Source organism: Zalophus californianus, chromosome 9, assembly GCF_009762305.2.
Source record: "Zalophus californianus isolate mZalCal1 chromosome 9, mZalCal1.pri.v2, whole genome shotgun sequence".
In the NCBI taxonomy this organism is placed as follows: domain Eukaryota; kingdom Metazoa; phylum Chordata; class Mammalia; order Carnivora; family Otariidae; genus Zalophus; species Zalophus californianus.
In genome coordinates, this window is record NC_045603.1 from 103640653 (window position 1) to 103663205 (window position 22553).

The window sequence follows — 22553 nt, forward strand, 5'->3', positions numbered from 1 at the left end:
AGAACTGCAAATGAAAATAGCCCTGTCATATCAGCAAGGTTGGGGTGTGTGTGTGTGTGTGTGTGTGTTGCCCCAGTATATTGAGTAGGTGGGGTAATGAGCACCCTTATTCATTGCCTAGAGTCTGAAAATTAGTACAGCTCTTCTGGAATAGTTTGGTAACATGTCAGAAGCTTAAAGAGGTATATACCCTTTGACCCCGGAATTTTAAGAAAATGATCATAAATATGCAAAGATTTATGTACTAGCAAGCAACATTGTTACTGTTTGTAGTAATGAAAAATTGAAAACAAACTAAATTTCTAATAATGGAATTATTTAAATTATAATACATCCATAAAATGGATTACAATATGACCCATTTAAAAACTGTGTTTTAGGGCGCCTGGGTGGCTCAGTTGGTTAAGCGACTGCCTTCAGCTCAGGTCATGATCCTGGAGTCCTGGGATCGAGTCCCATGTCGGGCTCCCTGCTCAGCAGGGAGTCTGCTTCTCCCTCTGATCCTCTTCCCTCTCGTGCTATCTCTCATTCTCTCTCTCTCAAATAAATAAAATCTTTTAAAAAATAAATAAATAAATAAATAAAATAAAACCTTTGTTTTAGAAGAATATTTAATCACATGAAAAACTATTTGTAGTAATTAAGTGAAAACAACAGTTTATTAAACAGTATGAACAGTATGAGTTGACGTGTAAGTGGAACATTCACAAAGAAGTGTTTATTAAGCATTTGAAAAATGTGGGTCAAACTCCGGAGAGAGAAGGGAGTTAGAGATGTAATTATATTGACATACCTTGATAATCCTTAAGTTTAGGTCACGTATGGGTTATTTTACTATTTCCTTTTGAATGTGTGTGAAACTTTCTATGCTAAAAGTTATTCAGACCACACAAAACCCACAAAAACCCATCTCAAAAAAAATAAATTGGCAAAAAAAGTAGATTAAACGTGTTAATGCACTAAGGGACTTAGAATAATACCTGACCCATAATAAATGTCCCATAAGTTACTTGTTGTTTTTATTATAAAGCTAAAGATAGACAGTGTTACCCCAGCAGAGGACAAAAGAGGAAGAATGGAAGAATGCCCCCCCCTTGAGCCCAGGAAACCCCTGCATGTGTGGGAGGAAGCAGAAGGAAGAACAGCAGTAGGACAGAGAAGAAAGAACAGGGAGAGGAGAACAAGAAAGTCAAGAAGAGAGATTTTAGAAGGAGGTGTTATCAGAACAAACAGCCCAGAGGAGCTCAAGCAGGTTGAAGACACTTAAAGCCATTGAATTATGCTGTTAGGGAATCCTTGAGGTTCAGTTCTGGTTTTTGTGTTCCTTTATAACATGCATGCAAAAAAATACACAGGTGATAAGATGCAGTTCAATGAGTTTTTACACACTCATGTAATGAACATCTGGGACAAGAAGCAGAAAGTTCCCAGCACCTCGGAAGCCTCTTGTCATGCCACTACTCCACCCTCCATGGGTAACCTGACTTCTAACACTGGAGATCAGTTTTACCTGTTTTTTAACTGTTTATACCTGGAATCATACAGTGTGAACTCTTTTGCATCTTGCTTCTTTCATTCAACATCATGTTTATGAAATGTGTCTATTATGATATACATAGGTATAGTTCATTCGTTCTCATTGCTGTATGTCACTCCATTGTATGAATGAATATACCACAGTTTATCACCTAGTTGTTGACGGACATTTGAGTTATTCCCAGGTTTGGACTATTTTTCTGGCTTCCATTGGTTTATATGCCTGTTCTTGTGCCAGTTAACAAGCTATGTTCATAACTATAGCTTTATAGTAATACTTTTCTTCATGATTGTTCTTCACGTTCTTATAACTTTGTTCTTTGAGATTGCCTTGGCTATTCTTGGCTCTTTACATTTCTACTTATGCCTTGAATTAGCTTGTCATTTTACACGCACGTGTGCACGCACCTGCCAGAGTTTTTATTTGGCCTGTATTGAATCTGTAGATTAGTTTGGGCAGAATTAACACTTTATGCTATTGAGTCTGATGATCCATGGTCATCTTGCATTCCTCCATTTAAGATATCTTTTATTTCTCTAAATGTTTTATAATTTTCAGTGGAGAGGTCTTGGCTTAGTAACCTTTTGAGAGAGCAGTTCCAGTGAATAGCAGAAAGTAAATTCTTTGGTGCTAAGGAGGGAAATGGGAAACAGAGGTAGCAAATGTAAACCATTCCTTTGAGATGTTTGATGGTGAAAGAAAGAGGAAAATTGGTGTTAGCTTGTGAGATTCGAAAGGTCGTTTCGGGATGAGAGTGCCCTTGGAAGCCATGGTGAAACACCCAGGGAGAGGAGAGGTTGGAAGCAGAGAGTTAATTAAAGGGTCAGGGACCTGTGGCTCAAGTTAGCCTGGAGAAGAAATTAGGAGCAAGGAGTGTTGTGAGGTTATTGTGAGGTAGTGTGTTTCACGTCTGCATTACCTTAGTCACAATTTCCTCAGACTCACTGGTTACTTACACAGTGAACAGTACTGAGGCATACGAGTGCTGTGCCCTTTGTCACTAATGGCACAGAACCCGCATGCAGGATGTTTGGAGCAGCAAAACTTGCTGCCCTCACGGTCATCCCTAATCCACATGTTCAAATCCCTATTTCTTTAAGCAAAGCATATTACTTTCTATTTTCTCTACTGTGCATACCTATTCATCTATTATTCTGATAATCCCTTCTTCCAGAGTATCTTAGTTAAATGAAGGCTTAGTAGATAGGGGCTTTTCCACTAAATCTTGAGGTGCCCGAGAGACTTGAGGAAGATTGTGTAGTAGAGATTTTATATATGGAGGAAACGAGGGTGCTGAGATAAGGGATTTAATGCTTAAGTTCTAGAAAAAGCTTAGTTTAGTGGAAATATTTTACTGTGCAAGTGTTTTTACATTTGTTGTTGTTTGCTTTAGATACAGAGCTTTCAATACATACACAGAGAATTGCATCTTCCTTATCTAGAGAGGGCATTGTGCAAACTTACGTGCTATATGTAATTATGGTGTTTTTAAGAAAGTAAACCAAGAGGACAGTATTTTTCACTGTAGTACTTATAGTGGTGGAATTAGCCTGCCAATATTAGAAGGGAGAGAAGAGGAAGTGGAAGATCTTGTTGGATTACTCAGTCTTATATACTAAGTTTGGATATGTAGCTTTAACAAGGAAGGGAAAGAAGGAGAGAAAAGGATTTAATTTATTGCACTAGGATATAATAAGCATTTTCATTGAGTCCCAAATATTACATGTTTGTACTTTTGGGGAGGTTCTTTTCTGATGTTAAGTCTAAAATGGCCTTTCTTTGAGGAGGAGGTGAGAGTTGAGTAGGCAGGCATGGGGGCAGAGCATGGGCAGTGGGCAGGGGGTAGAGGGAACAGGAATGTCTTGATTGAGATCTGTTAAATTACACTTCAGAAGCTAGAACACACTTTTCCCAATTTAACCATAGGACCCTTCCCTTTTTACCATACAAAAACTTCCCTTTTTTAACATGTGACGCACATGCTAAAAAAATATTTTAAAATAACAAGGTACTAATACATTTCAAGATTTGTTTTCACACCTGTGCTGTATAGCACATCTGTCTATGTTTTTAGTTTGATTACTTCACATTGCCTTTCTTTCCTAAGTGCTTTTTTTCTTTCACACATTCCTGTACTCCTCTGACTTCAGAATGACTAAAGCTTTGCGTTTCAAAGTCAAAATAAAAATCCTCATTTTAAATGTAATTCCAGTCTCACAAGAAAAGTTGAGGTTTTTGTTTTTTTTTTAAGATTTTATTTATTTATTTGAAAGAGAGAGAGAGACAGTGAGAGAGGGAACACAAGCGGGGGGAGAGGGAGAGGGAGGATCAGGCTTCCTATGGAGCAGGGAGCCCAATGCGGGGCTCGATCCCAGGACCCTGGGATCATGACCTGAGCTGAAGGCAGACGCTTAGTGACTGAGCCACCCAGGTGCCCCTGAGATTTTTTTTCAAGACAGGAAATGTTAGCATATAATGGATCAAGTGCCAATGAACTCTCTCCCTGCTCAGCCATGCCCACATCTAATATTGCTTGCAGATAAAACGCAAACCACTCATAATCCCTGGAGAACAGAGAAAGCCCCACCAGATGGAAAGCAACTCCAGCTAATGAAGGAACACTTCCTTCTCTAAACTTTGTGGTTGTTCTGATCCTTCTCTTTTTAAACACCTTCTCCCAGGCAAATCATTCATTAGCCCTTGGAAAAAGCATAGTCTTACAGTCCGCCTCTGGTTTTTTCCCCCTAATCTTTTTCTATCACTTCTAGTTGCCCTTCTTCCTCCAGTGCTAAATCACCCCTCCCGCTTCTCTTGTACACCCTCCTGACATTTGTAGGTCATAATCATGTTCCCTCCCCTTAGTGTTCAGTTAGTTCAGGTCTGCCACTTAGTTCTTCTAATCCTGCCTCATAAAATGATCCTTTCAGCTTCTTAGTCATGCCTGCCATTTTCCTTTGAACTTACTTCAGTTTGCCTCCATTTTTTGGGTAACAAGGTGCCTGAAAGGGAACGCAGTGCCCTAGGTGTGGTTTCCCTGAAACCACTGAACAGAACAAGGATCCTCTGAAGGATAGTGCCCAAGCCTAGCCAGTCCAAAGGCCTTTTGTCACCCTCAGAGACTGGTACTGCTTCTGTCAAGACCCAAGATCCTGTATTCCTCAACTTCAGCGAACAGCCAAGTGCATGTCCTCCTCCGTGCCTTGTGAGCTCATACTATTTCAAATACATGCTATTTGAAATACTATTTTCAAATACATGCAGCTTTGAATATTTATATATTTTTATCCATATTCCTTATCATATCAGTGCTGCTTGTGGTATGAAATCAAACAATACAGAAGTATATAGAGTAAACAAAATGAATTAAAGACCTGAATGTGGGAGGGGCACCTGGGTGGCTCAGTCCGTTAAGCGTCTGCCTTCAGCTCAGGTCATGATCCCAGGGTCCTGGGATGGAGCCCTGCATTGGGCTCACTGCTCTCAGTGGGGAGTCTGCTTTTTCCTCTTCCTCTGCCCCCCGCAACCCGGCTCGTACTCTCTCTCACTCTCTCAAATAAATAAATAAAATCTTTTAAAAACTAAATAAATTAAGAGCTGAATGCGAGACCTGAAACCATAAAAATCCTAGGAGAAAACATAGGCAATAATGTCTTTTGCCATTTACCTTGGCCACATTTTTCTAGATCTGTCTCCTCGGGCAGGGGAAACAAAAACAAAAATGAACTATTGGGATTACACTACAATAAAAAGCTTTTGCACAGTGAAGGAAACCATCAGGAAAACAAAAAGGTAACCTACTGAATGGGAGAAAATATTTGCAAGCAATACATGCAGTAAGAAGTTAATATCCAAAATATATAAAGAACTTAAACCACTCAACAGCAAAAAAAACCCTCCAAATAATACAATTAAAAATGGGCAGAGGGGGGCGCCTGGGTGGCTCAGTCGTTAAGCATCTGCCTTCGGCTTAGGTCATGATCACAGGGTCCTGGGATTGAGCCCCACATCGGGCTCCCTGCTCAGTGGGAAGCCTGCTTCTCCCCCTGCCTGCCGCTCCCCCTGCTTGTGTTCCCTCTCTTGCTGTGTCTCTCTCTGTCAAATAAATAAAATCTTTAAAAAAAAAATAAAAATGGGCAGAGGACTTGAACGGGTATTTTTCCAAAGAAGACATACAGATGGCCACCAGACACATAAAAAGATGCTCAACATCACTGATCATTAGAGAAATGCAAATCAAAACTCTGATGACATGAGATATCACCTCACACCTGTCAGAATGGCTAGAATAAAAAAGATAAGAGGTAACAGTGTTGGTGAGGATGTGGGGAAAGGGAACCCTTGTGCACTCTTGGCAGGAATGTAAATCCATGCAGCCACTGTGGAAAACAATACCGGAAGTTCCTCAAAACATTAAAGATAGACTAATGCATGGTCCAGCAATTTCACTACTGGCCATTTACCCAAAGAAAATGAAAATAATACTAATTAGAAAAGATACATGTACTCCTATCTTTATTGCAGCATTATTTACACTAGCCAAATTATGGAAGCCAACCCAGGTGACTATCAGTAGAGGAATGGATAAAGAAGATGTTATATGTGAGAGAGACAGACAGACAGACAGGTGTATCTATACACATACGTATATATTGTAGAATATTACTCAGCCATAAAAAAGGAATGAGATCTTGCCACTTGCAACAATATGGATGGACCTAGAAGGTATTATGCAAAGTGAAGTAAGTCAGACAGAGAAAGACAAGTACCATATGATTTCACTTACATGTGTAATCTAAAAAACAAAACAAATGAATAAACAAAAAGCAGAAACAGACCCATAAATACAGACCATGAGCTGGTGGTTGCCAGAGGGGAACGGGGTAAGCGGCTGGGCAAAATGGATGAAGGGAAGCGGGAAATACAGGCTTCCAGTTATGGAATGAGTAAGTCGTGAAGATAAAAGGTACAGCATAGAGAATATAGTTAATGGTATTGTAATAGTGTTGTATGGTGACAGATGGGAGCTACACTTGTGGTGAGCATGGTATAACATATAGGTTTGTTAAATCACTATATTGTACACCTGAAACTAATGTAATATTGTGTGTCAACTATACTTCAGTTTAAAAAAAAACAAGGGCACCTGGGTGGCTCAGTCGGTTAAACATCTGCCTCCGGCTCAGGTCATGATCCCAGGGTCCTGGGATCGAGCCCTGCATTGGGCTCCCTGCTCGGCAGGAAGCCTGCTTCTCCCTCTCCCCCTGCCTGCTGCTCCCCCTGCTTGTATTCTCTCTCTGTCTCCCCCAAATAATAAGTAAAATCTTTAAAAAAAATTTAAAAAGAACAGTAAAATTGAAAGCCCTTTCATCCGTTCAAACTAGCCATTCTTTAATAGTTTTGGATTTCTCTTTATATATACTTTGGATGGATGGATGGATGGATGGATGGATGGATGGATGGATCTCCGAACATATCAATCTCTCTCACTTCTTGTTCGACCCTGAGGTTGTTAGTAAATTTTTGTTCTTACAGATTGTCTTGATAAACTTGTGTATACATTCTTGAATTTCTTACTGGTATTTTTATAGAATATACTCTTAAAAGTGGAATTATTTGGTCAGAGGATATTTGTGTTTAAATTTGGTTGATGAGAGGTGCCTGGGTGGCTCAGTCATTAAGCATCTGCCTTCAGCTCAGGTCGTGATCCTAGGGTCCTGGGATCGAGCCCTGCATCAGGTTCTCTGCTCAGCAGGGAGCCTGCTTCTCCCTCTCACACTCCCCTTGCTTGTGTTCCCTCTCTCGCTGTGTCTCTGTCACATAAATAAATAAAATCTTTATAAATAAATAAATAAATAAATAAATAAATTTGGTTGATGAGACCAAATTGCTCACTGTATTCCCACATAGTATAAGAGTACCCACTTCCCCAACAGTGATTTTGTAGCAGTCTTTTGGAAACTTTTGGCAATGTGATAGGGGGAACAAAACCCTATCTTGTTTAATCTGTATTCCTTTAATTACAAATGAAATTGAGCAATTACAATTACAAATTGAAATTTTTATGTGCTTATTAGCCATTTGTATTTCTTCAGTGAATTCTTTATTCGTATCCTCTGCCCATTTCTCTGTTATTAGGCTTGTAGTACCACTTTCATAATACGTTGATACCAATACTTGTCCTTTTGTCTTTTTTCCCTTTAGTTTATGCCAGGGTATATTCACTCTGCCCTCTTTGTTGACAGTTGTTATCATAAATGGATGTTGAATTTTGTCAAATGCTTTTCCTACATCTGTTGAGATGATCATATGATTTTTATTATTCATTTTGTTACTGTGGTGTATCATATTTATTGATTTACAGATGTTGAAGCATCCTTGCATCATTGGAATAAATCCCACTTGATCATGGCATATGATCCTTTTAATGAAGTATTAAATTCAGTTTGCTAATATTTCATTCGGATCTTTGCATCTATGTTAATCAGGGATATTGACCTGATTATTTTCTTTCTTTGTGTTGTCCTTTCCTAGTTTTGGTATCAGAGCAATGCTAGGCTTATAAAATGAGTCTGGGAGTATCCCTCCTCTTCTGTTTTTTGGAAGAGTTTGAGAAGGATTGGTATTAATTCTTCTTTAAATGTTCAGTAGAATTCACCAGTGATGAAGTTATCTGGTCTTGGACTTCTGTTTGTTGGAAGGTTGATTAATGATTAATGATTCAGTTCCCTGGCTAAGAATCCATTCAGACTTTTTGTTTCTTCATGATGCAGTTTTGGTAGGTTGTGTGTGTCTAGGAATTTATCCATTTCTACTAGGTTGTCCAATTTGTTGGCATAGAGTTTTTCATAGTAGTCTTTTTTGATTCTTTGTATTTCTCTGGTATAAGTTGTAACAGCTCTTCTTTCACTTCTGATTTTATGTATTTGCATTCTTTTGCTTTTTTTCTTGGTAAGTCTAGCTAAAGTTTTGTCTATTTTGTTTATCTTTTCAAAAAACCAGCTCTTAGTTTCATTGATCTTTTCTGTTGTCTTTTTAGTCTCTCATTCATTTCCACTCTCATCTTTGTTATTTTGTTCCTTCTACTAACTTTGGGCTTTTGTTCCTAGTTCCTTGAGGTATAAAGTTAGGTTGAGCTCTTTCTTGCTTCTTAATGTAGGCATCTACCACTATGAGCTGCCGTTAGGGGTGCCTGGGTGGCTCAGTTGTTTAAGCATCCGACTCTTGGCTTTGGCTCAGGTCATGATCTCAGGGTTGTGGAATCAAGCCCTGTGTTGGGCTCCATGCTCAGTGGGGAGTATGCTTGAGATTCTCTCTCTCCCTCTACCTCTGCCCCTCTTTCCCCTCTCTCTCAAATAAATAAATAAATCTTTCTTAAAAATGCTTTTACTGTATCCCATAGATTTGGTATATTGTATTTACATTTTTATTTGTCCCAAGGCATTTTTTGATCTCTCTTTTGATTTTTTTCTTGACCCATTGATTTTTCAGTCACATGTTGTTTAATCTCCAAATATTTGTGAATTTTTCTGTTCTTTTTATAACTGATTTCTAGTTTTATACCATTGTGGTTGGAAAACATGCTTGATGTGATTTCAATCTTAAATTTATTAAGATTCATTTTAAGGCCTTACATATGATCTGTCCTGGAGAATGTTTTTTGTGTATGCATGAGAAGAACATGTACTTGCAGTATAATTTTTAAATCTAGACCTTTAGGTAATTTTAAATTTATGTTTATATATGGTATGAGCAGGAATCCAACCACAACTAGGCCCAGTTGACCTAATACAATTCATTGATTTCAAATGCCTCCTGATCATATTCTAAATCCAGTGATCTAATTTTATCAGCACAATACTCTTCTAATTATTAGTGTCTTTTTGCAGTATGTTTTATAATCTGCTAAGCTAGTCCACACATCATTTTTCTTCCTTTCAAATATTTTCTTGGCTCCTGTTATATATATGGATAAATTTAGAATTAATTATCAAGCTCTGAAAGAGCCTTTGGGATTTGGTTTGGAAACGTATTTGTGGTATATTTTTAGGTGAAAACAAAATCAGTTCACAAATACCCTATATACTGTCATTGCCATTTTGTTTCTAAAATTACATGTATATATAATAAAACAACATCTCAAAGAATATACAAAAAAATATGTAACAGTGGTTATCTCCTGATGCTAATATTATAGTTGATTTTTTTTCCTGGTTTTTGTTTTCCAAATTTTCTACAACGTGTGTGTAATACTTTTTAAATTAGTAAAAAAAGATACTAAAAAAATACTAAACTAAAATGTATCCATTAGTAACTTCATGATTATCTACTTAACAAACAGAAGCCAAATGGGAATAAAAAATGTTCCACAGGAAATAAATATGTGAGTTGTAGAGAGTGAAGTGCAGACACCTGGCTCAGAATATAAACCAAAGATGTCTGGAATGTTCCTGGGAAGGACTGAGATGGGGAAACGGAGGCAGTACAGCTGTACAGCCTCCTCTCTTACTTTGTGTGGTTGACTTCAGTTCCGTTCAAGAGACGTGAGCCTCCTCACCTAGCAATCTTTCCGGGCTATATTCTCTGCAGCTGGATTTAAAAGGCACAGTTTCTTTGGTTTCCCCATTTCAGAGATTCACTTTCATACGACACAGCCAGGCCTTGAAATGCGTCAAGACTTAGTGTAGTCTAAATCTGGTCCTTGCATGTCCTGAGGTTTTAGTCAACATTTAACAGAAAGAAGATTGCAAAATCTGTTCCCAACGCTTTGATATATTTGAAGCAGCAGCATGCTCATTCTTGGCTCACAGCATGTAGATTCTGTCAGCGGTGTGATTAAAACTTGGTTCTGTTTGCTTTTTAATCGACATGGTCTGTCAAGGTAATCTTACCAATTTAGCAATAATTATAACAACATCTAACATTTATCAAACATTTTCTGTGTGTCAAGCATTGTACTGCACTTGATATGAATATCTCATTAGATCCTTAAAACAGCCCTATAAATGTATTGTTCCATTTTATAAATGAGAAAACTGAGGCTCAGAGAGATCCAGGTCATACAGACTAGTAAGTGCCACAGGTGACATTGAAACCCAGGCAGCCTAACTCCAGAACCTGCATCCTTAATACACTTGGAACTCAGTTTTTAATCCTTCTGCTTCCCTAAAAACCTGCTCTGCCTCCTGCACTTTCAGTCTTATTTGCCTAATGTCCGCAGCTAGAGCTGTCAAAATGATCCTCCACCTCTCTCCTTGAACTTCACCTCCTACCAGTCAGTCCTACCTTGAGGAAGTCTCACACCCATCTGTCGCCCTCCCTGTCCCCTGGCCCTGCCCCATGGCCCCGGGCTTGACACAGTAACCTCGCTTGGCTGATTCTTCCTTTCACTCAGTCTAACTTGTTTTTATCTTCACAGTTCTCTTCCGAGAGCATGAAGCTGATCATGTCACTGCACTGTTTAAGAGCTCTTAGAGTTCCTTTTTTGTTTGTTTGTTTTTTAACCAGATTAAATCTGAACTGCTTAGCTCTCCATCCACAGTCTGGCCCCCGTCTGCCTCTTCAGCTTCATTTCCTGTCATTCTCTACACAGTCCCTTTACCTTACGCTCCCACCGCACTGAAAGGTTCCGTCTTCCCAAGGTCTGTGCCAAGCCCCTTCATAGCTCTGCGCATCTGCATTTCTTTCCTCTGCTTGAAAGCCTCTTCTTTGATCTCCCCACAAACTCCTCTGCAGCTCTCAGGATCCACATCACATACCGCCTGCAGTAACATCTGCCCAGACCCCTCCAGGATGCAGCTGTCATTCTTGGGTCTTCCCCTGTAGCACGCGTTCAGGCCTCGCTTGTGGTAACTAATTATCTGTGCATGTGTTTTTCTCTTCCATTAACCTTCATGGATCTCGGGGCAAGGACCAAATGCATTCATCTTTCAGCACCGAGCACACAGGAGGCCCTCGATAAATGCTGGCTTAATGCTTGAAGGAATGTCCAAGAGAGCGTTTGAAACAATAGGAAGTTAGAATTATACTTACTCCTAAACAGAGGACTATCTTATGTGTTTCTCAGAGTAATCTCTTTTAACTAAATTAGCAGGCCTAAATTAGCAGGTAGTCTAACATACTGAATAAAAGTGGTTTATAGCAGGGCGCCTGGGTGGCTCAGTTGGTTAAGCGACTGCCTTCGGCTCAGGTCATGATCCTGGAGTCCTGGGATCGAGTCCCACATCGGGTTCCCTGCTCAGCGGGGAGTCTGCTTCTCCCTCTGACCCTCTTCCCTCTCGTGCTCTCTGTCTCTCATTCTCTCTCTCGCAAATAAATAAATAAAATCTTTAAAAAAAAGTGGTTTATAGCAAACGGGGAAAGGTCTATTAGATATAAGTTTCCCTGGGACAGAGGACCATTATGCAAGATTAAGATCCATCTGAGATCATGGGTGTGCCCCTCTCCCCTGCTGGGCATGGGTGTAATATTGTGACACAGTGGAGAGAACATTCTCCCTGGCGTGAGAACACTGGTGCTGGCTTACCCCCTTTGGGACTTGGACTAGTCACCTCTTCACGAGCAAACACTCGATGTTAACTTGGACCCATTCCTGATTGGGAACTTTGATGCAGGAAGACTTCCCATAGAAAGTGCCTCTCCTTTTTTTGGTCATTTCTTTTTTCATTCCAGCTTTATTAAGGTTTAATTGACAAATAAAACTGACATAAGTGTACAACATGATGGTTTGGTACACATTGTGAAGATCCCCATAGTCGAGGTAATACATCTGTCCTCTCACATAGCTCTTTTTTTTTCCCTTTTGAGAACATTTCAATTTTACTCTCTTAGCATATTTATTTTTTTAGGTGGGGAGAGGGGCAGAGGGAGAGAGAGAATCCCAAACAGGCTCCATGGTCAGCAGCACAGAGCCCGATGCAGGACTCGATCCCACGACCCTGAGATCATGACCTGAGCTGAAACCAAGAGTCAGACGCTCAACCAACTGAGCCACCCAGGCTCTCTTAGCATATTTAATTATACAGTACAATGTTATCAACTGCAGTCATCATATTGTACATTAGATCTTCAGACGTTATTTATGTTATAACTGAAAGCTTGTACCCCTTTACCAACCTGTTCCCATTTCCCCCACTCCCCCAGCCCTTGGTAGCTACTATTCTACTTTGTGTTTCTGTGAGTGTGTCTTTTCCCTCCCACCCCCCATTCCACTTAGAAGTGATACCATGCAGTATTTGTCTTTCTGGTTTACTTCACTTAGCATAATGCCCTCCAGGTTCAGCCATGTTGTTGGAAATGCCATTTCCTTACTCATGAGCAATAACAGTTAACCCAGTGCGAACAGCATCATTTTATCTTATCTGAAGTCCATCTTTCCTTTCCCTTTCAGCTTCAGGATGAGTTAGAAAAAGGTGAACGGGACAATGCAGAGCTACAGGAGTTTGCCAATGCCATTCTCCAGCAGATAGCAGATCACTGTCCCGACATCCTGGAGCAAGTGGTCAATGCATTGGAAGAGTCGTCCTGACCCTGCTTTGTGGGAGCGGCCAGCCCAGCAGCCTGCTGGAATAAATCCAGGAGTCAAGAAAGAAGAACTGTAAGGAACGGGCACCCAGAAACTTCCTGGCACCCAACAAACACTACAAACTCTATCCTATCTTGGTTGGTCCTTTGAGTGTGATTCCAGCACCCTTTCTACAGCTGGACATCTTGACTCTGCCTTTCAACTTTGGATATTGTCTCTACACTAATTTTCCTGATGTCCAGGGTGGGTAAGTGGCCAGGTTTCCATGAAGAACTGCCATCCAGTCATCAGCAGTGGAGAACTGTGGAAGCTGGTGGTTCTGCCCTTACAGAGGGACATGGAGTGGAGAGCCCTTTTTCCTTCTGCCCTTGACATGAGAACTAAACCTGGAATCTCCTTGGAGTTCAGCATATTGAAAGAAACTTCCCAGTGGACTAGAGAGCTGAGTGTTCTAATATCACAACAGGTGCTTTCTCCTAAAAGGGTAAAAAAAAAAAATCTTAAGGGGGGAAAAGAGAGAACAGGGACAAAAGAAATTGACTCTTCTTTTTACTGTCCCTTTTGCTTACTTTCATGTGTAATGTTTTATGCAGGGGAGCTGCAAGCAGGCCTCATGATGGCTTGGTGAACACTAATACCCCAAGTTTGGAGTCTTTACCCAGCCCTCTCTGTCTCACTCATCCTTGTTCTTCTCAACCAGTTAACAAGAGGATGGTGTGGACAGTTCTCCCCCGGGTCCCTCTTGCTTAAGACCTTTGACCTTATACTTAGGTTGTCAGATCATACATCTGGATCTGAAGGAGAAGAAGGGTTTGACGTGAGGCCGTGCTGTCACCGCCTAGAGCTCTGCTTCTGTAGAAGTTCCCTGGGGCCAGGCTGGTTTCTCCTACACATCTCCTTCATTGGCATTCTAGGCCCCTGAGCCCCAAAAGAATGATTCTGCCTTCCCACCGTCCATGTTCCACCCACCTCCCTCCCTTTTAGCTTTACTCTTGATGTGCACTCCCAGAACCATAGCCTCGAGCATTGTCTGAAACCTTCTGGCACAAATGAATGTCTCTCATCCCACACACATTCCTTCCTCCATCCTTTCATTCAGAGAATATTTATCAAATGCCTACTGTGTGCAAGTCACTGTTGGGTACCCATCCTTGACAAAAGTCTCTTTTCAGTGAGGGAGAAATGTGAAGGACTCTCTGAGACATAACCTGGTTGAGTCAAAGCAGTCAAAGGCATACCCTTCCCCTCCCCACTCCTTCTCTTAGTAGAAGTTTTCTTTTCCAGATGAATCTTTCACAAATGAGCCTTTCTCATTTCTCCTTATAATGGAATTGATGAGGGGGGCTTATCCCCCTTGAGGGGGGCTCAGTCAGTTACTTGCCTGCAGGATCTTATTTGGTGGTTCAGGATTTTTGTGGTGGTTGTTACCCTGCAAGGGTGTAGTGTTTAGGGGGGCTACAGCCGCGGATGGTGTTTTCTTAACACATCCATGCACATCACGTGGAACTTGGCCAGCTCCGTGTGTCGCAGATCAGAAAATGGACCCTAAAGTTGCAAATCCAGTTGAAGGTATTGGCATTTTGAACGGCATTCTTCCCAAGCTTAGACAGTGGCAGTCATGAATAATCAGGCACCAAGAAAGAGACCACTTCACCCAAATCTAGCCCTTTGACCACCTCTCCGGCCAGACGCCCACCAGACACTCACGTCTTCTGATAAGAGTTGCTGGGCTAAATGTTTTTGTCTTGCATTTTCCTCTTTCCCCCTCCCCAGTTACTCACCCAGAGAATCTGATGCTGCCTGGAAAGTCACCACGGCTGTCAGTCTGGTATCTTCCCACCGGCAACTCTTGACTGTCCCATTAACTTACAGGGTCATATCTGCAGCTGCCCGGATTCCCTGCTATTGTAAAACAGCCTCTCCTGTGAGAAGCTGTAGAATGTTTTGTGTCGAAGGTTTAAATGGGTTCTGCTCATAAACTTCTTACTGAGATGCTTCCTGATAGCCTGGCCGGCCAGAAGTGGGCGAGCTGGGAGCTGGAGGGGTTACACAGTTAGTCATGGTGGTTTGTGGTCAGTCACCTCAATTCCATGTATTTCTTGCACTGCCTGTTAGTGATGTAGAAAGCCCCCCGTATCTTAGGCCTGGAGTATTAGAATCTCACTTTATCTACCATAACCAGAGACCTGAGGGATGAGGACACCCTTACAGGACCCGCGCAGAGCAGGCAGGAGCAGAGGCCGTGCCCAGACGGGTGGCCTGGCCCTGGCTGCTACCCTCTAGCAGGTGGGGGGGGGAGGGGGGCAGCAAGCAGGTCTCCCCGGGTCCTGCTCATTCTGTCTCTGCTCTCAAATATGGTACCTGCCATGCTCGCCCCCCTGGGTGTGTGACTCTCACTGCACCTCCTTTCTTCCCCTTTTCATTTCAACCCCTCCTGTTGGTTCCCCTGGAAGTCCTCTGGACAGGTGCTTCTGAGAAGAAAAATTTCTGGGCAAACATCATCTGTCCGGTCTCTGTGAATCTCCTTGATTCCTCTTGGGTAGTCATCCTAGCACCTCAAATGGTTCTGAGGACTCTTTGGTTCTAGATGAAAGTAGGTTTTGGCTAAACTTTAATAGCAAACATGACCTGACTTTATATTACAAGGGCAAAATTAATACAACGTCTAGCACTTAGAGTATCTTATCGAGTTGGGATCATTCATCGAGCCAACTTTTACTAAATGCGCAATTCCCATCACACAAAGACTTACCACTGCATGACCCTCTTCTGGTGTTCATTTTCACAAGGTGACTCAGCTGCTGGGGAAGGTCTATAGCCTTGAAAACTCACTGCAGTTGCCTATTAGATTCACCAAATTCATCCATTCCATTGGCAGGTCTAGTTTCCCCTTAGCACCTAAAGATCTGTACCCCAAATCAAGGTCATCATAAAAGGGGACAGGAAGAAGAAGAGTGTGTGGAATCTAATGTGGGGCTCATGACTGATGAAACACAATGTGATTTTTCTCATCTTCTCATATACCTCTATCCCAGGTACTCATTGAGTTCTTGGTGAAGTATCTGAATTGAGATTTACAAGGACTTGGATACCATTTGAAATGGAAAAGATTTTAAATGGGCTTTAATATGTTAAGAAATATGAACGGGAATCCCCAAATCCATCTCAGCTCTAACCTTTAACCTGGTACCTTATAGTCTAATGAAGAGCTAAATGCTTCTCTCTCTTCCTCACACTTGATCTTTAGAAATGCTAGTAAAGCAGATGGGACCCAAGACTGCCTTCAGGGTCCATAGTGGCAGTGTGACTTGGCACCTTTTGTCAATAAAAGTCTGCTTGGTTTTCCACGAGGAGTTCGTTGGCTAACCCACTCCTCAGAGAGAAGAGGAGGAGGAAGTCATCACAAAGTTTTAGTCAACTGGTGAGCTAATCCCTCCCCTATGACGTTCAGGATTGGCATTTGGATTTGCTGCTAGAGAGTCCTGCTGATCCCAGAACCATCCTGCCCACCCCTTTGACCCCAGTCGTGAGGCACAGACCCACTGGCTGCCCTCGGGGGGTTCTGAGGAAAGAGCAAATCAAGGAATATGGTGCCACATAGAATGTGACCCTCCCACGGCCGTTCCTGAGTCACAGTGGGCCCTGTGGCCGTAATGTCAGTAACTTCCATGTCTGCCTCCCCAGCCTCACCTGCCACCCGCAAGAGTCCAGAGCTGTGGAAAAGCAGACGAGGGCGGAGTAGACGCAGCAGAGCCTGCTGCTCTTTGCCAAGCCTGCAAGGCCAACCCATCCATCACTGCCAGTCCCTGGGCCTCTCAGGACAGCGACTTGAACTGGTCAAAGAAATGTTTTAAAAAGAATCTGGAGTTTTCCCCACGTGGACTAAGGGAATGTTTGGGCAAGAAAAAACACACACGCATTACAGGGACATCCTTCTGAACAAAATGGCTGTCTTTACTTACTCTTTGTAAGCAAAAACTGTTTCCAAACTTTTTAGTGTCAAAACTGTAACCAAGTGTCTCCTGATTTTCTCCAATGTGTTTGGCGAGTGCTGTGACCCTCTTGTAGGTATTTCTCCTCCTGACTCTTTTGGGGGAAAGGTGGTTTTAGGGATTGATTTGGGGGGAGCGGGTTTTTGTCCCATCCCACGTCCTCTTTTGTTTCTCCGCTTGTCGATATTGTCTGTGTGGTTCAGAGCATTGGGGCAGTTACATTGTGGCCATTGTTGAGATTATTAAGATATTAAAAAGTAGTTTGTAGAACTGAAAAGTTAAAGAGCTGTGTTTTAAGAAATGCAAAACGATATCATGTTAATAAAGGAATTCAAGCTACGGGGCAGCCGAACTCCTCCCCCACCTCCCCCAAGTTGGCCAAGGTGGCAGCTGGGCTAGCCCCTTGGGAAGCACCAGTGGCCACCCTCCAGGTAGTGAAAGAGACAACTGCTGAGTCAAAGGAATTGGAATCCGGGGCTCAGAGGGTCCCCACTTGTGCCAGAGATCTCCTCTACATCCTCAGGACCTCTGGGTAGAGGTTTCAAAGTTTGTGACCCCATAACCACCCTCAAACCCACCTTGGTCCCAGCTCAGTGTGCCTAATACTGTGTGGTAACCCGGGCTTGGCTCTGAAGCCTCACAGCCGGCGGCAGCCCTGTGCGGGCCGCAGACCCTCTCTCCTGCCCACTTGGTGCTATATCATCCAGTGACCCATCCAGCACGGCCAAGCGCCGGCCAGCCTGGAGCCCGCAATCCAGGCCAATGAATTGTACTCAGATCTCGGTTCCTTCTGGCTTCAGGCCCCAGGTTCTTTCCCTTTAAGCTTATTAGCGCCTACATCTCCCAGGCCCAGGCTGTCTCTCTAGGCCCCAGAGATGCCATGGTCAGGAAAGGACGGGATCCCTTGCTGAAGCCAGAGAAATTCCCCCCTGGGCCCCGCACAAGCGCTCCGGGCCCAGCCTTTGTTTGCACGCCACACCAGTATTGCATTCATGCCCTGACGCAGCCAGACCTACCCGAGGGCCACCCCCCCGCCTCCCCCCCGTTCTGGCCGGGCTGCCCACGCGGGCCTAGCCCACTGGCCTGGGACCCTGCCAAGCACCTCGGGCTGTCCAGGATGGAGACCCGACGTCTCCCCGGGATCTGCTCCCCTCTGCCCCAGAAGACAAGTGCTGCGCTCTAGTGAGAGGAGCTGAGGGGCCCTGGGCGCCGACTCCTTCTAGCTTGAGTTCCTTGTGCTGACAGTAGCAGCCGCTATGATGGTGTCTGTGATGCAAATGCACCCGCTGCCTTCAACCGCGTGCGTGCGTGCGTGTGCGTGCGTGTGTGTGTGTGTGTGTGTGTGTGTGTGTGTGACGGCCGGAGTCGTGTTACTGACAGGATAATGACATTACAAAGAAATTGTGTTAGAGTCAACTTTGCCTTGATAATTATTGTAAACACTTTGTCCATTTTTTTCTTTTTTATTCACAAACTAAATCCATCAGGAAATTATAAAGTTATTTAAAAATCGTGTGCTGTGTCTTTCTTTGAGTCTCAACTAGTCTGATAAGCCAAGTGAGATGAGTCCTCAAATGCCAGAAAAGCAGGGAGAAGCCAGCGGCCTCCAAGAGATTAACGCCGTGGTAGGTGAGCCAGGAACCCACTGTGCCCGGGGTTAAGGCGGGGACGGGGAAGCCAAGGCTGGGCTCAGCTGTGACGGGCCTGGCGGGGTGATGTTCTCGGAGAGAGGAGTTGGCCTCCTTTAAGTCCGCACCTGAACGCTGGACTGGCAGCCCCCTTAATTGCTTTTTGAAGTCAGTTTCCACCTCCCTTTCTCCTTCCTTAGGCCCTAGGCCCCGAGCCAGTTTCCCCATTTCTCATTGAGCTGCGTTTCTGGAGCTGGTGCTCAGGTTAGGGAGCAGCCAGGGCATGGCAGAGGGGGTTTCACTCAGGCCTGGGACTCAGGCTTCTTTTCGGTGTATCCGATGTATTAGCTCAGGGATGTGGGAGCTGCAGCAGCCAACAGAAAGTGCAAATACCAAGAATAAAGGAACCAAAGAACCTGTGCTTGAATATTCCCCAGTTTTGGTATTTGTCTTTGGCCCTATTATGCTCAGTAAGAAATTATTCGGGGGGGGGGGCTACTTCTTGTATGAGAATTAGTTTTCTGCTTAGCTCCATTTCCCCATCTACCCCCAGAGGGGATCACCCTGCTTGCTGCGCTCTGCCCTCACCGCCCCCCCCCCGTGGAAATTCCTGCCTGCTGTGCACTGGCACTTGGGAATTGGACGGGAGAGTCAGACATCACCCCTCCTGGCAGGTTCTCCCTGCACCTGGGCTCTGGCCCTGCCCACCTCCAGCTGGAACAGCTGCTGAGAAGTCCCACCAGGTGGAGGAACACCTGGGAGACTGCGCTATTTACAGGACTGGGAACCTGATGTTGCTCGTCATGTCATCATGAAGCAGGAGCAATTTCCCTTGCAGAACATGTATCATACTGCAAAATATAAGATCACAACCACAAGCAGATGTGTCCACAGAAAGCTGTCAGTTTACACTGGTCAGCTCTTTCCAGGGTTTTCCATTCATCTTCTTTCACTATTTGTTTATTCACTCTGTGGTCTACCAGCACTCCATTGCAGACAAATGGACGCAGAGACCACAAGGTTCAAGGAAAATATGAAAGAACTTGCAATTGAGAATTCCATCCATTAACTTGGTTTTCTCTCTGAATTAGAAAAAGACTGCTATTATTTGATTTTTTGAGGTGGAATATCTCAGGCTGGCTCAAAGATGATTAAGAACTAGCCAGTCTTGGGGCACTAGGTGGCTCAGTCGGTTAAGCGCCCAACTCTGGATTGCTCAGGTCGTGATCTCAGGGTGGTTGAGATTGAGCCCCCACGTCAGGCTTCATGCTGGATGTGGTGCCTGCTCAAGATTCTCTGTCTCCCTCTCCCTCTGCCCCTCCCAACCCCCTACCCTCTCTTGTGCGCTCTCTCTCAAAAAAAAAAAAAAAAAAAAAACTACTTAGAGTCTGGAGTGAGGGAGTGTTTGAGATCCACGAGCTTTCCCAGATGTCCTGGAAAGAGCCCTAGACTCCCAGCCCAGAGCCTGCCCCCTGACCTCCCAGCCTCTCTTCCACCTTCCCATTGAAAATAAGGCCGCCTTCATCTAGGTCACAAAGCCATAAGCCATGAGAAATAATATATATTATGTGTTCCCTTTTTGAAAGCTCTTTTAAGAGTGTAAAGCATAAAATTGCTTTTTTCACGTCTGCAATTTGCTTTAAGCTAATCCAGCATGTGTGTTGGGGAGGTGGCAAGGAGCAGGTCACCCATACAGAAAGATGGCAGTGGGTCAGTAACTGCTGGAGCTGGGGATCGGATGCCCGGGGTTCGTTATCCCATTCTATTACCATGTATAGTTGAAATTTCCCCGAGTTAAATACTCACGTCCTTCGATTGTGCTTCCCAGTCACCACACGTGGACCTTTTCCCCCAGGATCCAAGTAATCCGCCTTCACAGATTGCCACCAGAGCCCTCAGTTCAGTATTCATGTTCTGCTGTGTTCTGGGCACCAGTCATGCCAATAAGAGCCTGGGGCATGTCTCCCAGGAGCCAGCTTCAGCTCTCCGCACTTCACCTGTTTTCTCTCCTTTCATCTCCGTAGCCATCCTGTGAGGCGGGTGCTGCCATCCCCATTGTACAGATGAGGCACGGGGCAGTGGGACCACCTTCCCTAGGTCCTGCAGCTCGGACCTGGTGGGGCTAGAGGTTCAATACGGCTCTGGCTCCAAGGCCTGTGCTCTTCAACCCACTACTGTGGCCGCTTCTCTTGGGGACCTGGGTCCAGCGGAGGAAAGGAATCCCAATAAAATGTGGGAGCGCAGAAGAGCAGGCAATGCTCTTCACAGACCTTCAAGTTTGACCTTGAAAGGTAAACTGAATTTGGCCAGCAGAGGAGTTCAAGGATGAAGGAGGCAGAAAAGAGGGCCTGAGCAAAAATAGGGATGTGGGAAGGGACACAGGGTATTTGGGGATAGCAAGCCGTCTAATGTCAAGATCAAATACTGCTTGGCTTAAGACCATGGAGGAGAATGGGGCTCCTGGGTGACTCAGTCCATTAGGTGTCTGCCTTCGGCTGCTGTCGGGATCCCTGGGGTCCTGGGATCGAGTCCCTCATCGGGCTCCCTGCTCATCGGGCGTCTGCTTCTCCCTCTGCCCGTCCCCACTCCTCCCCTCTCCCAGCTCGTGCCTCTTTCTCTCAAATAAAAAAATAAAATCTTAAAAAAAAAAAAAAGACCATAGAGAAGAAGACATGGTGGCCGCAAACATAGCTTCAAAGGAGGTTGGGTGGGCCCATACTGTGAGAGATCTCTAGTGCTCTGGAAAGGACGGCAGCTTGGGAAACCTTAGCCACACCGGTGACGGCACTACAGCCACCACGAGAGGTCGATCAAGAAAAAAAAGAAAGAAAAAGAAAAGCACCTGGGCGTGTCCACTCTGGAAAGTGTCCAGGCCCAGCGACCGTAGGGGCTGTTGGGGTTAGCGAGGAGCAGCCTGCGGCCGGAGCCGTGCGGGGAACGCGCCCAGCCCTACAAGGCCGGGAAGTGATGGGCCTCTGGTCAAAGCTGGGGCGGTCTGTGCGCCAGTGTCTCTCCGCAGTTCCTTTCGCCCGGCCCCGGGCACCGCCTGAGCCTGAGGCCAGACAGCAGGCCTGGGAGCGGCGGGGCGGCTCCAAGCTCGCTGGAAACCACGTGCCTTGCTTGTCCCGCAGCCGGAGGCCCGAGGCACGCGGGAGCTGGCGCCGCCCGGCTCTGGGCGCCGTGTACTCGCCAAGGCTCAGGCAGTGCCGCGTGGTGAGTGCTGTCTCCCCCAGGCCCTCGGTGAGACTGGAATGAGGTTGGAAGAGTCGGTAATGCCACGTCAGCCCTCCGCGTCCCCCGAGACCATGCCCCCGCCACGGCGAGCGGGGAAGATTGATGCCCCCCCCCCCCCCGGAAGCGGCGCTCACAGGGGACTGGCGCTGGTCCCTCCCTTGCTTCCAGCTGTGCAGCGACAGCAAGCTGGCTTTCCCGCCCTGAGTTAGCACTCCTTCCAGTCTCCCTTGTCTCTCTCGGCCTCAGGGCCCCCCCTTCCCCGCCCCCCAGCACTCCAGCCTTGCTCCTGAGGGTGAAGAACTCCACCCGCCTTCACTTAAGAGGGAGAGCCGGGCGTGTGAGGGAAAAACGTCCATCAAGTGTCTCTGCAGAGTTTCCGCCGCCTCCGGCCCTGGCGGCATTCACACTCAAGACGTGGTTCCTGTTGGGTTCGTCTCAGGCTTGAATTTTTTTTTATTACGATTTTATTCTTAAGGATTGTCGGAAATGAGGCTTTGGGGCGAGTCTGCTGGCAATCTTCACTTGGAGGGGCGTGCGCATCGGTTGGGGCAGCCTCCCGGACTCTCGCCCTGTGCGTGTGCGGCCGAAAGGTGCTGGAGCGAAGCCCAGCGCCGAGCACTTCTGTGCGAGGCCCGCAGCCA

At 44.8% G+C, this 22553-nt stretch overlaps 1 protein-coding gene across 11 annotated transcripts in view; it reads left to right on the forward strand.

Annotated features, from left to right (window-relative positions):
• Window positions 1-17389, forward strand: part of ERC1 (ELKS/RAB6-interacting/CAST family member 1) — a 560596-nt gene extending 543207 nt beyond the window's left edge. For 8 of the 11 annotated variants that reach the window (XM_027593114.1, XM_027593122.2, XM_027593113.2 and 5 more), the window contains one exon: window positions 12924-17389. In XM_027593114.1, the coding sequence (XP_027448915.1) occupies window positions 12924-13061 (138 nt within the window). In that variant the 3' untranslated portion in view covers window positions 13062-17389. The remainder of the gene's footprint in view (window positions 1-12923) is intronic. The other 3 variants (XR_003519825.2, XR_003519824.2, XR_003519826.2) reach the window with 3 other exon arrangements.
• Window positions 17390-22553: the final 5164 nt, after the last annotated feature.